General features: G+C 36.0%; 1 protein-coding gene across 1 annotated transcript in view; it reads left to right on the forward strand.

Moving 5' to 3' along the window:
- SPAG17 (sperm associated antigen 17) overlaps nucleotides 1–16,695 on the forward strand; it is a 90,097-nt gene that overhangs the window by 35,834 nt on the left and 37,568 nt on the right. The window contains 12 exon segments of the mRNA XM_058840462.1: nucleotides 29–110; nucleotides 1,077–1,195; nucleotides 2,146–2,283; nucleotides 2,367–2,480; nucleotides 3,932–4,082; nucleotides 5,731–5,961; nucleotides 7,945–8,033; nucleotides 8,693–8,809; nucleotides 10,390–10,544; nucleotides 13,632–13,734; nucleotides 13,736–13,833; nucleotides 15,340–15,418. Coding sequence (XP_058696445.1) covers nucleotides 29–110; nucleotides 1,077–1,195; nucleotides 2,146–2,283; nucleotides 2,367–2,480; nucleotides 3,932–4,082; nucleotides 5,731–5,961; nucleotides 7,945–8,033; nucleotides 8,693–8,809; nucleotides 10,390–10,544; nucleotides 13,632–13,734; nucleotides 13,736–13,833; nucleotides 15,340–15,418 — 1,476 coding nt within the window.

The following is a 16,695-nucleotide window of genomic DNA, read 5'->3' on the forward strand; positions in this document are numbered from 1 at the left end:
TTTTTTATGTTAACTTTTGTTCACTTAGGAACAACCAACACCACAGATGACACCTACAAGGAGAAAAGGGAAACCAGAGGAAATTCTGCCATCAATAGTTTTGTCAGAGAGTAAGTTTAAAGGATGAAAGCATCCATCTGTAGTTGCTCACTCTGTCAAGCCATTCATTCATCTGACAGCACAAATCCTCAAAATAATTCAGTTAGCTGAAGATATTGTGTATCCTGGTGAGCACATTGTGGAACTGCAGTGAAAGTGAAAACTGCAGTGGCGATAACCAAGTTCTTTAATAAATCACTTTTTCTATTTGTTCCTAGTCACAGTCAGATTCAAAAGATCACAGTAATTTTGTTAGATCTCTAATTTGGTAGACTCTTTTTTATAAATATTGTCTAAAGTGTTCACAGAATCACAGAATATCCTGAGTTGGAAGGGACCCACAAGAATTACTGAGTCCAACTTAGCCCTGCACAGGATGTCACACCATGTGCCTGAAGCTGTTTTCCAAATGCTTCTTGAACTGTCAGGCTTGGTGCTGTGACCACTTTCCTGGGGAGCCTGTTCCAGTGCCCAGCCACCCTCTGGGTGAAAATTTCTCTAATACCCAACCTAAAACTCCCCTTACTCAAGGTGAGGCTGCCCCAGAGCAGAACAGAGTGGGACAATCCCCTCCCTCGCCCATCTGGCCATGCTGTGCTTGATGCACCCCAGGACATGGTTGGCCCTCCTGGCTGCCTGGGCATGCCTGGCTCATACTCAATTTTCCATCAAACAGGACCCCTGGGTCTCTTTCTGTGGTGCTGCTCTCCAGCATCTTATTCCCCGGTCTGTATGTACATCCAGGGTTACCTCATCCCAGGCACAAAATCCTACACTTAACTTTTTAATCTTCATAATGTTTATAATTGCCCAGCCCTCTAATTTGCCAAGATCTCTCTACAGGGCTTCCCTGCCTTTGGGAAAGTCAACAGCTCCTCCCAGTTTTGTATTAGCTGTGAACTTGCAGAACTGACTTGGAATATACATTGGTATTTCTGAATAAACATATCTTAATGTTTTATCTCTTAATGTAGCAGATGAAGAAACTTCTATTCTGTTTCCTTCTGTGGACATGAGGTATTACAATGACTTGCTGAGACAAATTCCTGAGGAGTACTTTTCTGTACCCTTAATGCTGAGCTGCATGTTGGAACAGGTGGGAATGTTCTCTTTTTAGTTTCTGTGGCTATTTTGGCCTAGACCTAATATAAGTGATTGTCAAAGATCAATACATCCATCTGTTTAAACCTAAAATATGAGACACTGAGGCATTGAGCAAAAAGGTTCAATACAAAGGAGTCAAAACTCGAAACTTTGATTTTCTTTCATGTTTTGAACCTGTGAATACACAAACATACACTTGAACTGTATGGGAACTGTATCAAGCCCACTTTCATATTGTGCACTTACCCTATATATATGTATATATAGTCTTATTCCATAATTAATTTTTGAAGACTACAGATATAATCAAATGAGGAGAAAGGTGCAATTTCTTATCTAAGTCAATAACAAGTTTTCATGTCCTACAGCAATGTTATTGATACTGAACTTTTGCTGATTTACTCAGTTCAAAGGTCTTAGGTCAAGCCTAAGAAAAGAGCACCAATGCTAGTGCTAGACAAGTCTGACTTCTGTTGAGTTCAGGCACAATCTATGATGTAGAGGAGACACACAATATTATTTAGAAATCCTCCTTCTTTTAGGAGTAAAATTTCAGCATAATATTGGTGTTTTTATTTTCTGTAACTTAGTGTGAAAATAGACTCGGGTAAGAATACGCAAAGTCCAACACCTAATAGACAATCAGTTTTTAATTGCCTGTGTTTCTTAACAGTTCTTAATGTTTCAAGTTAGAAATATTTTTCTTCTCATCTTTTCAAACTGGTAGGAAAACATTTAATTCTGTTTTCCACAATCTTTATTTTGTGCAGAAACTAACTTGTAATATTGTATTTTTGCTACTTGCAGAAAAAATGAGGGTTTTCTTCCCTGACAGAATTTATGGATGTGTGCTTAGCTTATAACAGGATTTGCTTGGTATTTCTGGTAAAGTTAAGCAGCAGTCATACTGTGATGGAAGCTAACATATACTATATTTGCCAGGTTATTGCAAGTGAAGAAGACCTTATACCACCGAGTCTGATAGCAGCAGAGCCTCAGGCAGGTGGGCTGCATCGTGCCATCGCAGATCATATAATCTCTGTCCTTCCTTCTCTTTCACTTCCCATGAGTGAAAAAAAGGTTTGTGTTGTCTTTTGTTCATTTCCTAAAACAACAAATCTCATTATTGGGGTTTAATACCTCCTTCTTTTCTTTTTAAACAGAATCTGTATGACTATTTTTCTCTTAAAGACGTTGAACAAGAGACTGTCACCCCCCAGTACCCTCTCTTATTTAACTACCATGATGCCCTGGCCCAGCGGTTGCACCTGCTGAAGGTACAGTGCAACATATATATAGATATATATATCAATATTTCCAAAGTTCACAGGCAATGAATGCTCAATGCACTAGAAGGGGAGGAGTGGTGTTTTTGCAAAACAGGACAGCATATCCTAGATCTTCTTTCTACTGTGGTGGATGCAACAACACATGTTAAGTTGGCTTAAGAAACAGTGAGTTACTGACAGAGGACACCTCACAGACATGAACCACAAACATACTGATTGCAGTGATCACATTATTAATGAGAGTGTTTAGCCTTTGGCATAGATGAGAGATATTACAGAACTGTTGATTTGCTGTCACACACTGATGATACTATGGAAAATGAGTTGCTAACTTGTTAATGGTGATTCAGCATGGAAACTAGACTAACTACTAAAATGTTGAGAAGTAGCAGAAAATACATAGCAGCTATTAATGAACACAAGAAATGTATTCAGATTGGCTAAATAGTTGCAGCATAGTGTGTAACCAAGATACTCCCAAGCTCTAACAAAGGCAGAAAGGTTCAGAGACTGCATAGTTTGGGATTATTGCAAAGTAACAGTTCCCAGACTTTCTGAATGAAAAAAACACTGTGAATGTCTTGAATTTTTCCAAAGGCAAGGTGTAGTTTTACCATTAAACTTTAAAAATTCACTGAGGATTATACAAGTGATAATACAGTTCTAGATTTCAAAGCTAAGGTGTGTCTGCCTGGCTTCATGGATTACAAATTATCTGGGGAATACTTTGACAACCATTGATTAAAACTATTCAGAAACAACTCAAGTTTGACACCTTGGATGTATTCAAGCAGAAGGAAGGACTGAGTAATCAACATAAGAGATGTTAGCAGACATACATGGGATTTATTTTATATACGTACTGAAGAGGAAATTCAGGATATAGCACAATGTTTGAGGAAAGAGTAGAGGAGAAACATTTGGAATATGCAGTTAAAGAAAAAGGTACCATTAGTGTGTAATACTACAAAGAGTGAAACTGAAAGATACCACTACGTCTGAAAAAATAAATCCTTGTGTATAGAGAGATGGCTCTCATCACAGACTGATCAATAAATTTATAGATTTCATTACTATGAAAAGTAGCACAGACCAGCTGAAAGATACATGTAAGGTACCTGCTGCCAGTCTGAATAGATCAGTACATATTTCTGTATTTTTAAGTCTAGCTAGCACAGACAAATAACAGCTAACAAATGTCTGTTATTATGCTGTCAGTCATTCTCTTATGTGTCTAATATTTTTCTGCCTACAGTATCTGACACCATGTATCAAAACCATACTGTGGGCACATGTTCAAGCTTAAGTTTATGTCCAACTGACTTAAGCACATGCTAATGTCTTCTGCTGTAGAAAGACCTCTTTATTCAAACATAATTTTTTGAAAGTCAATAGTGTGAAAGTTTACTTTCACTCTGGTACTTTGATTTTTGTTCCAGGTCCAGGAGAACTTCAACCCAGAAAAGATTGAGCGTGAAATGATGGATAAACTGCCTCTTACAGAACTTATCCATTTCACCCCTCCTTCAATTGAAAACAACACTAAACGCTTGGCCAGAGTTCATGAGCTCATGCATTATTGTACTACTGGTAAAATGATTTTCATTGATACAATTTCCATTCTTTTTTATTTCTGGTTGATGATTCTCTTAAATAGCAGGAATTTCGGGGCAAGATTTTCAAGCTGCCAAAAAAAACCTTTGCAGAATTTCCCACTTTCACATTCTTGCTTATATATAATTATAGCCTACTATACAAGTTAACCCTAGCTTCAGACCTCAGTTTCATGATAAATAGTGTTAAATATTGTGTGACTAAGAGCTGGGAGTATCTTGGAACTACTTTATTTATTTATATTTGCAAACATACAAACTCTTACTAATTGTGAGGAAAAAACCAGCTACATTCTAGGATCAAAACTGCAGTTTTGATCCTAGAATGTAGAATGCATTTTGAGAGACACTGATGTAAACTATGTTAATTTATCAACTCACTTTTGGAAGTAAAGCACATGTATCTTAGGTAGACAGTTTTTATGGAGCAATACACAGCTTTAAGAATGTATTCTATGCAAGCTGTTGGTGTTAATAATGAAGCTACTTTTTAACTGTCCCTTTATCAAACCAAGAATACATTGACTTCTACAACCATAATTACTTCTGCAGTTACATTTTCTTGGAGTGTTTGCCACCATGACATACAGTGGGAAACAATCCCAAAGACTACATAAATACCCTTAGGAAGTATCAAAAGTCTACTGTAAATTATTCAGAAATATAAACATCCAAATCCCTTTGGTTGCATTCATGTCATCATATAAGGCACAGGATTTGAAGGTACTTTCCCAGCTCTTTCATCCTGAATTCCCTGTGTTGGATTAATTTACACTTCGCTGTGTTTTTTCTAGTTGTTGGTATGTTAATTTTGGACTGTAAGCTATTAAAGTGTTCACTATTGCTATAGTCCTCCAGCTGATGGGTGTTGAATTTGATGATCCTCACTGGTCCACACTGTACAGCCACACTTTTCTAACTGGTAAATTAACTAGAAAAGCCTTTGCTTTTATCAAAGGAGATGATTAATTTGAACAGAAGATGAGAGATCCAACATTCTCAAGATATACAATGTGCTTGGGTAGTTAACAACTCTAAAGAGAAAACACTTCAAACTGAAGATGTTCTTTATGTAATTTGAACATTGTACTACCTGTCTTAAACTTCAGTCCTTTGCATGACTATCACTGTTATATGCTCTTGAATGCATACAAGCATAAACAGGATTTATTATTGCCTTTGCACCTTGCAAACTTCTGTTTAAATTATGTGTAAAATTCTGTCTGAAGAGCAAAAAAAAAAAATGATGCTTGTTTGAGAAGCTACAGATAATGGAAACATTTTATGAACTGAAAATAACTGGTTGCTAATTGGCCTGATAAAGTCTACTCAGTATTTTAAAATCAATATCATTTTTATAAAGTTAATGAGCCAGAAGGTATTCAGATATAGGGACCACTTCATTTAAGATGGATTAATATGTAGGCATATCATTTTGCAATTTGGAAGCGTTCAACTTCGAATGCAGTGTAAAATGTAGCCCACATAAGTTGATCCAGTACCATTAAGGAAATTGCTGTTGGCTTTTGCAGAGTTGCCAAGAACAATACACTTAAATAGTCTTGTATTTATTTTCTGCTGAGCTGTAAGGACGTTTTCAGTTAATGATTGTAATTCTTTTTTAGAACATCTGAGTTGGGCTGAAGTAGAAAGAGCGTTCAGAGTGTTTACTTTTGAAAGCCTGAAGCTGACTGGGCTGAGTGACTCTGGTTTCCTGGAGAGCTCTGGATCTAGGGTTGGAGGTGATGCTGAAGTGTCTTATATCCCTTGGGATAATCCAGTCATGTTTGCAAGACAGCTGAGACAACTCTTCCATATGGAAAAGAAGCTTAATGAGAAATCCTCAAGCTGCTCTGGTAAAAAGCTTTCTGTTTACATTACTCCTGAAGAATTTGAATCCACTATTTGTCTTACCATATCATTTGCTATTGCAGGGATGTGATTTTTCTTCTTTGTAGAAGTCAACAAATTTTCAAGTATTATATAGCCTATACACTGAGTTTCTCTCTAGGAATATTAGAATAAAGACAAAAGCTATTTCGTACTACAGCATTAACATTTGTAGATGATGCAGAATGCATTTTCTGAAGTTCTGCATTTTCTCCTGCAGAATCTAACATAATGAAACATTTTTGGCTTGGTTAAAGGAGATCTGTTGGCCAAAAAGCAACATTAAAAACAATGATTATTTTTTCAGGACTCAAGAAAAGTAGAAATTAGGTCAGTTTAAGCAATTATACTTTTAGACTCATGATCACAGAATCATAGAATCATTGTTGAGATTGGCAGGAACCTCTAAAGGTCATCTGTTCTGACACCCCTACAATAAGCATAGACATTTTCAACTAGATCAGATTTCTCAGAGTCCAGTCTGACCTCCAGTCCAGTGACGGAGCATCCATCATCTTTCTAGGATACCTGTTCCAGTGTTTCACCGCTCTTATGATAAAAAATTCTTCCTTACCTAGTCTGAATCTATCCTCCTTTCCTTTAAAACCATTGCTCTTTATCCTATGACTACAGGTCCTGCTAGGAGATCTCTTCCAAGGCCGCAATAAGAAGAGCTCCCCAGAGCCTTCTCTTCTCCAGGCTGAACTCTCTGAGCCTGTCTTCACAGGAAAGGTTCTCCATCCCTCCAATCATCTTCATTGGGCCTACTCTGGACCCAGGTCAACAAATCCATGTGTTCTCTGTGCTGAGGACCCCAGAGCTGGATGCAGTACTTTGTGATGTTGTCCATGCTTTCTTGATAGAGATCTCTAAGCAAGCAGCCTAGTTGGGATCCTTTTCTTAGAAGGCTGGAGCAGACAAAAATGAGTCCTGCTTATCTGCTTTTCTTCTGCATCTTGGGAGCATACTTGAGTGTTAGTGTATTTTGCTTTTATACTAGTCATGATACTGAATTCTTCAGTTACAAGCATAACAACATTTCAGCACTTCTGCAGCACAAAAGCAAATACCAGGAAAATAAAACATTTGCTTTCAGGTTTCTTCTATCTTCTAAAGGCAGTCAGTGAACAGGAGTAATTTCCAAGAGAAGCAGAGCCTAAAGATATATGTCTGGAAGCTGAGCTGGTTATAAGATACTTACAAACAAATATTTTGTGGTGTATTTTCCACCAGAAAGAGTAATTTTCCTGTACACGTGAATTTTGATCAAATGCTAGTGACCTCTGCACTAACTTAGGGAATGAAGAATTATTTTAACAGGAAATTATTTTTTAAAATTAAGAGAATATAGAAGTTAAAGTTGTCATGTGATGCTGTTAATATCAGGTGTTCATTTCAACAATGGAATGACTGGTCAGACCCTCAGAGAAGTAATATTCTGTCAGTAGCTTATGGATCTGTGTAAACCAAATTAATTAAAACATTAAAATTTGCATTTGTCAAAAATGTATGAAAATACCAAAACAGTTGGTCTTGTCTTTTATTTTAATCATCATTTTTTAGTCATCTGTGCAAGGGATTGCTTTTTAAAGTATGAAGAAAAATGGTTCTTTGTTTACAAATCTGGAGGATACTTCTGACAGTATTTTTAGTGGGCTAACATGGGTCAGATAGAAAGCATGATTTGAGTGGGTTTTATAAACTCTTCTTTTTTTCTTTTTTTTTCTTTTTTTTAATTGTATTTAATTATCTGGTACTTGTCACTGGACTTTAAAGTTCTCTCTTAGTAAAGAAGTGTAGCAGACGTGTATTTATTGGACAAGTGTGAAAAAAGGAAGCTTCAACTTGACGTCAATCTCATCAAGGAGACTAGGGAAATTGCATTGCTCCAACCTTAGTAGGGCTGAAATTTCTGGAACAATTCTTTAAATTCTGCTTTCAATTTCCAGGGCATACAGAAGCAAGTGACGAAGATGAAGGAGATGGTTTGGTTGGTCCTCTTTTGAACATAGATTTGGATCTTCTTTATTCTGATATGGCAAGTGTGAGAAATGGAGTCAACTCCAGACTTTACGTGAGGCAACAGAAGATACTGCTCAATGCCAGGCTGTGTTACTGGGGATTCCTTTGTAATGCTGCATGCAAATGTGAATTTTATGATGTTTGGCAAATACTGACATAACTTTTAAGCACTGTGAAATCACTTTCTTTGAATTCCAAGGTGACGGGTTTCAATGAAGATGTTAATGATAATTCTGCACTGGTTTTGCTGAATACCAGGGGTCAAATACAAACAGGAAAGTTTAAAATAAATTGTCAAACTGTGTCACACTAGTAAACTGTATAGTTTGGCATCTTCAGAATCACCTGTCTGCCATACAGCCCATAATAAACATAGCAATTTTAAAATCACATCATAGGACATGTTTGAATACTCATAATTGCTTACAGAACTCAAAAACATATACGCTAATAATAAAAGTATTTAGACTATTTTGTCATAGAATATCCAAAACCAAACCTGCTTGGGAGTAATTGTATTTTTTATTAAACAGTGCCATATGCCTCTGCACAATTATTATGCAGTTAACTGTGATGCAACATGGGATGCTGTCTATTGATTCAACAAGATTACAGTCAATTTAATACTGACACTGAAATGTTGATATTCATTATTTTGGTTTGTTGTATTTTAAGATGAGTTCGGAAAAGGATGGCCTTAGACCAATTTTAGAAGAAATAAAAAAGACACAGAGGCGTTGCTTGACAGACTGGAGTTTGGAAGAGCATTTTGAACCACATGTTCTTCATCAGGTATCTGTGAACTGACAATCTCATATATACAGTCCTCCCTCAGAATGCTTTATAAAGTAGTAGTAGTGGAGTCCAGGGTATTTTTCTGCTCAATAATTGATTCAGTTTTATCTTTCATTTTTACCAAAATTCATTGTGCTTTAGCTACTTTCTTAGTTCTTCATGTGAAATTTATTTGGTAATGAGTTTTTATTTCCTGGTTTGGCCAAAACAGAGCTGTCCTATTTGGCATCAAGTCTCTTAGTTGAAAGTCTGGTGGAGACAAAACCACCTTGCCCTTAGGGGTGATCCTCTGTAACAGGTTTGGGACTCATTGCAGTGGATGTGAAAACATACTTTGCAAATACCTGTGCAGTGTATGTTTTATGGGCAAATAGAAAATTTGGTTGTTACAGTACTTCACCCTTTAAGGGCTAAAAGTATCATCTATAGGAATCTTCCAGGCTGAACACTAAAACTTACCTTGCAGAAAGACAGAATGGCAAATCTGAAAGACATATTCCAGTGTAGTTGGCTCGAATTGGGAGGCATCCTCTCGGGAGGAGTGGATTTTTAGTTCTGTGCTGCCATGAGGTTCATAGGCTGTAATTCTTATTTGAGCCTGACACGTGCTAGACATGGGGCAAGGAAGTGCTGCCTGGACTTTTGCAGCACCACGTTAGTGTGACAATTTTTATGTCTGCTCATGCATTCCAATGCATCCCTTTGTATGCAACATAAATAGCTAATACTACTTTAACTAGCAATAATTAGTCTAGTAAAAAGATACTGGTGGAAAATAAAATTAAAAAATAAAAATCGCATTTTATTGCAGCCAAAAATAACCTTTTGAAAGAAAAGTTATGGCAGTCAGGTGAAGTCCCAGATGACTGGATAATGGGAAACATTTTACACATCTTTAAAAAGGGTAAAAAGGAGGACCCTGGCATCTACCAGCTTAATCAGTCTCACCTCTGTTCCTGGGAAGATGATAAAACAGATCCTTCTAGAACCTTCAGTTGCATAGTTCTGAAAAACAATAGTTTAAAAGAAGGCTTTCTTTCACCTGTGACTATAAAATAAGCTTCAACCTGCAGGCAATATAAATATTGAAAATTATGGGGCAGTACAGAGGAGAGTGGAATAATGTAGGTCGCAGCAAATCTCAGAGATGTGCACGTCATGGTGTACCAAACTGAATACCAAGTAAGCTCAACTGAGATAAAAAAAAGTAAATTAGTTTTCTTTTTATCTGGCATATGATAATTCTGGGTGCATTTACTATTTATTTAAGTATTTTATTAATTAAACTTAAGTATTTGTTTAATATTTTAATTTATTTGGGTTTTGTGCAGCTGAACGTTTTCATTCATGGTCATTCAGAAGGCGGAACATAGTTGTTATCTGTTCTCAACATGAATAGCAATGCAATTCCAATTTCCACCTACCTGAACAATTGTGGTTGCTGGAAACCAAATGCTTTGAATACATCTTGTAGGAAAGTGTTCTGGAGAACCTGTTGCTCAAGGCTGTGCTGTGTAGCCTCTGCACATATGCTACCATCTGCAGGGAGGATGTACCTTTATTTCTTTCCTTTTCAGGTTCTTCATACAGCATCCCAAGAATATAGATGTATTGATTCCTTTTATCATACCCAAGATAACTCTTTACTAATGGTTTTTCACAATCCTATGAATCAACATCATCTGTGCAAAGAGACTTGGAATATTGCTCTGCACTCTAATGTTGGATTCAGGTAATGGATTTTATCTTCATCTCATTCACAGTCATTTTCCATGAAAGCCTCCACAGATGTGCTTAGGGCAAAGCTTTGAAATTGAGATATGGCTATATGACACATTTATGAGAAAGAAAGTCATGCAGGTCAAAAACAGTGCTGTATGAAAAGAAGTCTGTTGAACTTTTCTGAGTGAGAACAATGCAGAGTGTAGGTCCTTATCACCAAATATAAAAATGTAAGTAATGTACACATACATACAAAATCATATTAGGAATGCCACATCAAGAAAGTTGTACTGGGGACATAGCAGGTGAAGAATGTTTAAAAAAAGAATTCTGTCTTAGTATATACTTACCAGGTTTTTCAACTATATATGTATATAAATTGAGTGATTTAGTGGGAATTCTTTTTGAGAAAAGTTCAAATCCTTTTGTTAATATTAGATTTTTTATTTTCTTGTCACGGAATAACACATTCTTCTTAATTCCTTATCAGTATCTGCTCACCAGTTAGAGGTGTGCAAGTGGTTGATATGTCCACTGCTATGTATTCTCCTTAGAATTTTTGAAGATATAGGTCCTCTTTTGGTTCTGTTATGAATATGTTATGAATATCAGCATTGATACCTGCCTATACTCTGCAAAATAATCAGCACATTTTCAGACTTTATTCTGCCTTATTGCTAAAGATCATTTTAGATTTCCAGACAAAGTATCGTAAATATTTGCTAGTGTGTGTTTCCAAGCAACATAACGCTTCTGTGGAAGACACTCATTAAATACCTGGAGTGCTTCAGGTTATTGCCTGCAGTTAGCTTCCAGATCCTGCTGAGTTGCCAGAAACGGGCACAAACTCTACTTACTAATTAAGAGTAGTATTGTTTTTACCTTTGTATCAAATAACTGACTCCTGATGAGTTTAGTTACAATTTATTGATTTTCATTTTGTTAAAATTACTATCATTCTAATTTTTGGTATAGCTTTAACAATCATACTTTCATCAGTGTGAACACATTCATTCAGAAGAGTTACAAATGCACAATAGATGCAGTGCTTGACAATCTCTCTGATAAGAGTTCTCTATCTGTGTTCACTTGTTACTTCTTTATTGTGACAACTTATAGACTACAGACCGTCTTTGTAGAGTTGTTTCATAGCTGCTATCTGGAATAAAAATCTGTTATCTGCTAATCTGTTGGTTACAGAATCACAGAATAATTTCATTTTGATTACAGTGAATCAATTACAGCAAGTTGTCATGCAAAGGGGCAGTTAAATTTCTGACATTGCAGCAGCTTTTGCTCCTGGAGATCCCAGTTACCTTCCTTTTTCTTCATGGATATCAGGTCCTGTTGTTCATGTAGAACATCCAAAATTCAGAAATTATACTGTTTAAAGGGTAGGCAGCAGGAGGCTGCATGTGAAATCTAATGGATGCCACCGAGTAAGGGAATCCAAAGGCATGGTCACATGTACCTGCAATGATAAGTGTGTATAGAAAACATTTTAATTCTGATTAGAATAAGCGACCATTCTATCAGGAAGCCAAATGAATTCAGGCATTATCAAAATCATTATTTTGCTCAAAGTTAATCTTAATGACATTTGTTTATAGTTTCATAGTAAACACATTACACAAGTTACTGGAAAAGAATAATCCTTTCTGAGAAATGCTTGTGAGTCAGACATTGGCAGTAGTGACATCAGAATACATATTAATAGAATGTGTATTTTAGACTTTGAATGACTGTTTCATTGGCCTAAAATATTTTCCACACAAATACTCTCTTTTTTATTTATAACATATATTCATCTTCAAGTTATTCCAGAACTGGCAACTCTATGTTCCAGACTAGTTTTGTCTTTTGTTTTCAACACCATAGTTTTTCATAGCTTGTACACTTTTCTTCAGATATGAACAGAATAACCTTCTCCCTACTGAGTATACATATGATCAACTGTTCTCCATGCAAGTTTCCCAAAGCAGACTCCAGCTACATTGCAGAATCTGGGAGAGACTTGTATATTTTGAAGCTGTAACTGACCTTTGTATTCCAGCCTGTGTACATGACCTACATATTTATTCTTTTGGACATACTGCTGCAAAAGGAACTTTAAAACTGACACGAGGTCAAGAATTGAATGTATTGTCTACATGTTCATACCCAAAAGCCTCTACTCCACATAGAATTTTTGAATACGTTGAATCATCTTGAACTTGTAAATACAAAATATCATGAAGACTCAGCAACTGAATCAGATGCATTCTTCAAAAGCTCCTTTCAATTTTGCACACATGAAGAATTTTACTTTCAAGAATTGTGATAAAACTCCAAATGAGGGGTTGAGTGGTAGTTGGATATAAAATTCCCAGGTTTCCTTCTTTCTTGAAAGCAGTTGTTTACAGTGAGCTACTTTAGCAGTCATTTCAGACACCTTTGGAAGATGAGACAATGCAACTGCAGATGCCAGCAGCAAACTCTGGATCAGTTTGTCATTCAGTTCTCACTTCAACTTAATCGCTACTTGTGAGTATTCTGAATTCGTGGCAGGTTATGGTACACTGATTCTCTCATCTGGGTTTGGATGACAATTTCCAAACACCCTTCTTGTCACACTGATAAAGAAGAGCTTGTATTACATACAGTAACACTTCAGTTTCTAAACAAACATATTAAGCATATTCTAAAAATCAACATCAATCAAGAGCAACTAAGAAATTAAGTTATTCAGTGGTAAAAGAGTGAGGATAAGAATGGCTCTGAACTTTTTGGAAGTGAATGCCTTGAAGTTTTCTGATTTCCTGGATTTTTCTTTAGGAGCAAGTGTTCTTTGGCAGACAAGTTTCTTACATTTCTTTGCAGAAAGGATAACCAAAATTTCAAGTATAGCATATACTAAGCAAATACCAGCCAGGCAAAAGTACCAGTTCCTGTAAAAACTGAGAGAAATCCTGTCAAATACAAGACTTGTCTCAAAGATTGGAGACTTGAGAGAATAATCATTGCATAAGAAACTGAGAAGCCAAGTGATCTTGTTTGACCTGAAGCCATATTAGTGAAAACTGTATTATATTAAATGGAGGGATAATTTGCTTTTCAGGAACTATCTTGAGCTGGTGGCTGACTCAATTGAAGACTGGGTGAAAGAGGAAGAAGCTAAATACCAAAAAGAGAAGATGGGTAAGGAAATAGAGTTTTTTTTAATTGGAAAAAGCCACAGCAGAAGGTCCTCTTGGACTGTGTGCCAGTGCTGTCAAAAAATTTGCTTTACTAAGAAAGCCAGAAGTGGGTATCCTGTTTTTGTATTCTAGGAAGTTAATTTTTCACTCTAAGTGCTGAGACACAAATTTGTTCAGAGCAGAATTGCCTATGTTTTTTCATAGGATGACCCTGTTTTGATATCTATATAGGCATAAATATGTTTTGGAATTAATTAAATCACTATATTTATGTATTCTGCATCTTTCTTTGTTCTGAAAATTGACACCTTTAGTATCAGCTTGCATTTTCAATCGCTGTGCTTATCTAATGAGATGAAGGATTACGTACAAATATGAATATGTTCAGATGACTGAACATACGAAGAGGTGAGCAGTAGTTAAAGCTGGCAACGGTGCAGGAGAATTCCTTTTTAAAGGTCAGGATAAAAGCTGGAAGTCAGAAGATGTGGGCTAGAAGCTAAAACTGGAAACTTGAATTGACAAGACTGCAGAGCAAACTTGAATTGCAAGCAACATTTTGGGTAGTGAAAATTATAAGCAGTTCATACAGTAACTGTTCAGCAGGCAGCAGAATCTGAAAACCCTTATTGACAAAAAAGAACTTTTGTCAAAATTGGCTACCTGTGTATTTAAATGGTATTAACAATTATTTGTTTATGTTTAACCTTTGCTTTCTTACCTTTTTTGAGAATGTACTTTGAAACCTCACAGGACTAGCAGTTAGCATTTACAAAAATAGAAACATTACTCCTCAACCCAGTTAACACTTCTGATTATAGTTTGGAAACTAAAAGTACAGTTATGACTACTAAATCATAATTTGTACATATCTAGCTGTCACAGGAGCTAGATTGAATCTTGCCCACGTGGTGCTTCGTGACAGTTATGATTCATGGAGTAGTTCACTTGCTGAAAAGACATAATCACCTCTAGCTGGAACACACAGATGGGCAACAGTGTCCTTACATGTTTTCAATTTCACTGACGCTGCAATTTCTACTTTATCATACAAAGTAATTTAACTAGAAGTTTCTGATAGTGTTCTTTAAATTATCTTTTCTAGAAGGTAAATATCCAAGCATAATATAGAACTACCCTTATAAGAGCTATACTTTTCATACGTTATAGATGCTATAAAGCTGTAATAGTAAATGAGGGATATGGTGTTTCTTTAGTGAAGGTTTGAAGGTTCAGATAGCATTTATTTGGGTTCTTTGTCCTGAAAGGTTGCAATGTCTATGACTGCGGTGTTGAGCTTGTTCTGGCTCAGTTTAAAACAAATTTACTGCGAGAACAAAGCCTTCAACAGCAAGAAGCAGAGACCCAGTCTTTTACACATGTTGTTGATATATTATTTAGTGTAATTGGTCCCCAGTTATGAGAACCAAGTTTTTTCTAGCCTAAACAGACTTTATATTTTATTTCTAAATATATTTAAGGTTTGCTTTATTGTACAGTTACGCTTTTTCTGCTTTTAAATATGCATTTTTATTTACTTGCACATCTTTTCCCCCCCATTTTTAAAAATTATTCTGTTTTCCTATATTTACAACCTTGCTTATTCTCCTTTTCACTTTCCAAAGGCAGCACACCTGAACCTCAGAATATAACAGAGTCTCAATCCAAGAGTGAAGAAAGTCTCATTATCAGAGAAGATTCTCTAAAGGTGAGGCAAAAATATATATATTTCTGAAATGGACTAGATAGCACTGCTTTCTTGGGAAGGTATGCCTTTGTTCTTTACATAGGCTTGATTGAGTCCTCTTAGTTTTTCTGCTCGTTGTTATTTCTTTTATATGTTATTTTCTATAATTTATTCTTTATTGACTGTGAGTCATGCTGTGTTGTTTTCTTAAGGGAAGACTATTTGGAGTTAGACTAGGCATTCCAAAACAATTTATTGTTGCAATACTAGGAAATGAAAGTTATGGATAATATCCTACTATTTACTGAAGTTTTCTGATTTTAAAGGTATGAAAAGATAAGATCCAGATCCATGTAAGTACTTGTGTACCCAACAATACATTCACTGTCTACAGCTCTTTGAAATTAGGGAATGTAAATATGGGTACCTCAGAGTTCCCTTATGTCAGTGAATCCCATTTTACAGATTTAGTCCATGACCATTCACTACAGATTAGTTGACTTGCCCAGGTTGCACAGTAGATTTCTGGCTGAGGTAGGGATTAAGCACACGGTTGTTTAGGTCTTAGCATTGGTATTATCCGTTAATCTGCACAAATCTCATTTATCGATATTATATTCCCCTGCTTTTTTTTTGACTCCTCACAAACATGTCTGATCTTCCCACAGTGTGTAATGCTGTGCAATTCAAGTCCTGACATGGAATGTAGATAGGAAATGGGGTTAACTGTCACAGTTCAGTTGAGGCTAACACCTGACTTGTAACTCTCCATGCTTGCCATTTCTTCCCCAGAAATGCTTCTGCTTTTGTATGTTTAGACTATGAAGTACTGCAAGACCCTAAATATTCCAGAAAATCTCAAATGTCTTCCTGATGCAAGCTGATAATTTTGGCATTGATGCCTCATTCCTCTTTCTGTAAAAAAAAAAAAATAATTTTATCTCACAGTTGCATTTGGGCAATAAACTTATACCAGTGATATATTGTGGTTTGGTGGTAAACATCATGGAAAGGTATTCAATGAAATTATTCTCCTGTGACTGATTGTGTAAGGTATGAATAATCACCTGATTCATCTCCTGTGGTGAATAATGTCTGCTTTTGTAGATTGAATGAATCAGTAATTTTATCCAAAATTTGGCGCCTAATATTGTAAGACTTTTGAAACATGTCTTAGCTGAGAACTCTGATTTTGTTTTTGTTTGAACACTGATTTGGTTTTGTTTGCTTCTATTCTTTTCAGCATGCACATATGAAATATCTTGTAGTACAAAGATAAACACAGTCTGTTTAATTCT

The sequence above is a fragment of the Poecile atricapillus genome, chromosome 1 (assembly GCF_030490865.1).
Source record: "Poecile atricapillus isolate bPoeAtr1 chromosome 1, bPoeAtr1.hap1, whole genome shotgun sequence".
In the NCBI taxonomy this organism is placed as follows: Eukaryota; Metazoa; Chordata; class Aves; order Passeriformes; family Paridae; genus Poecile; species Poecile atricapillus.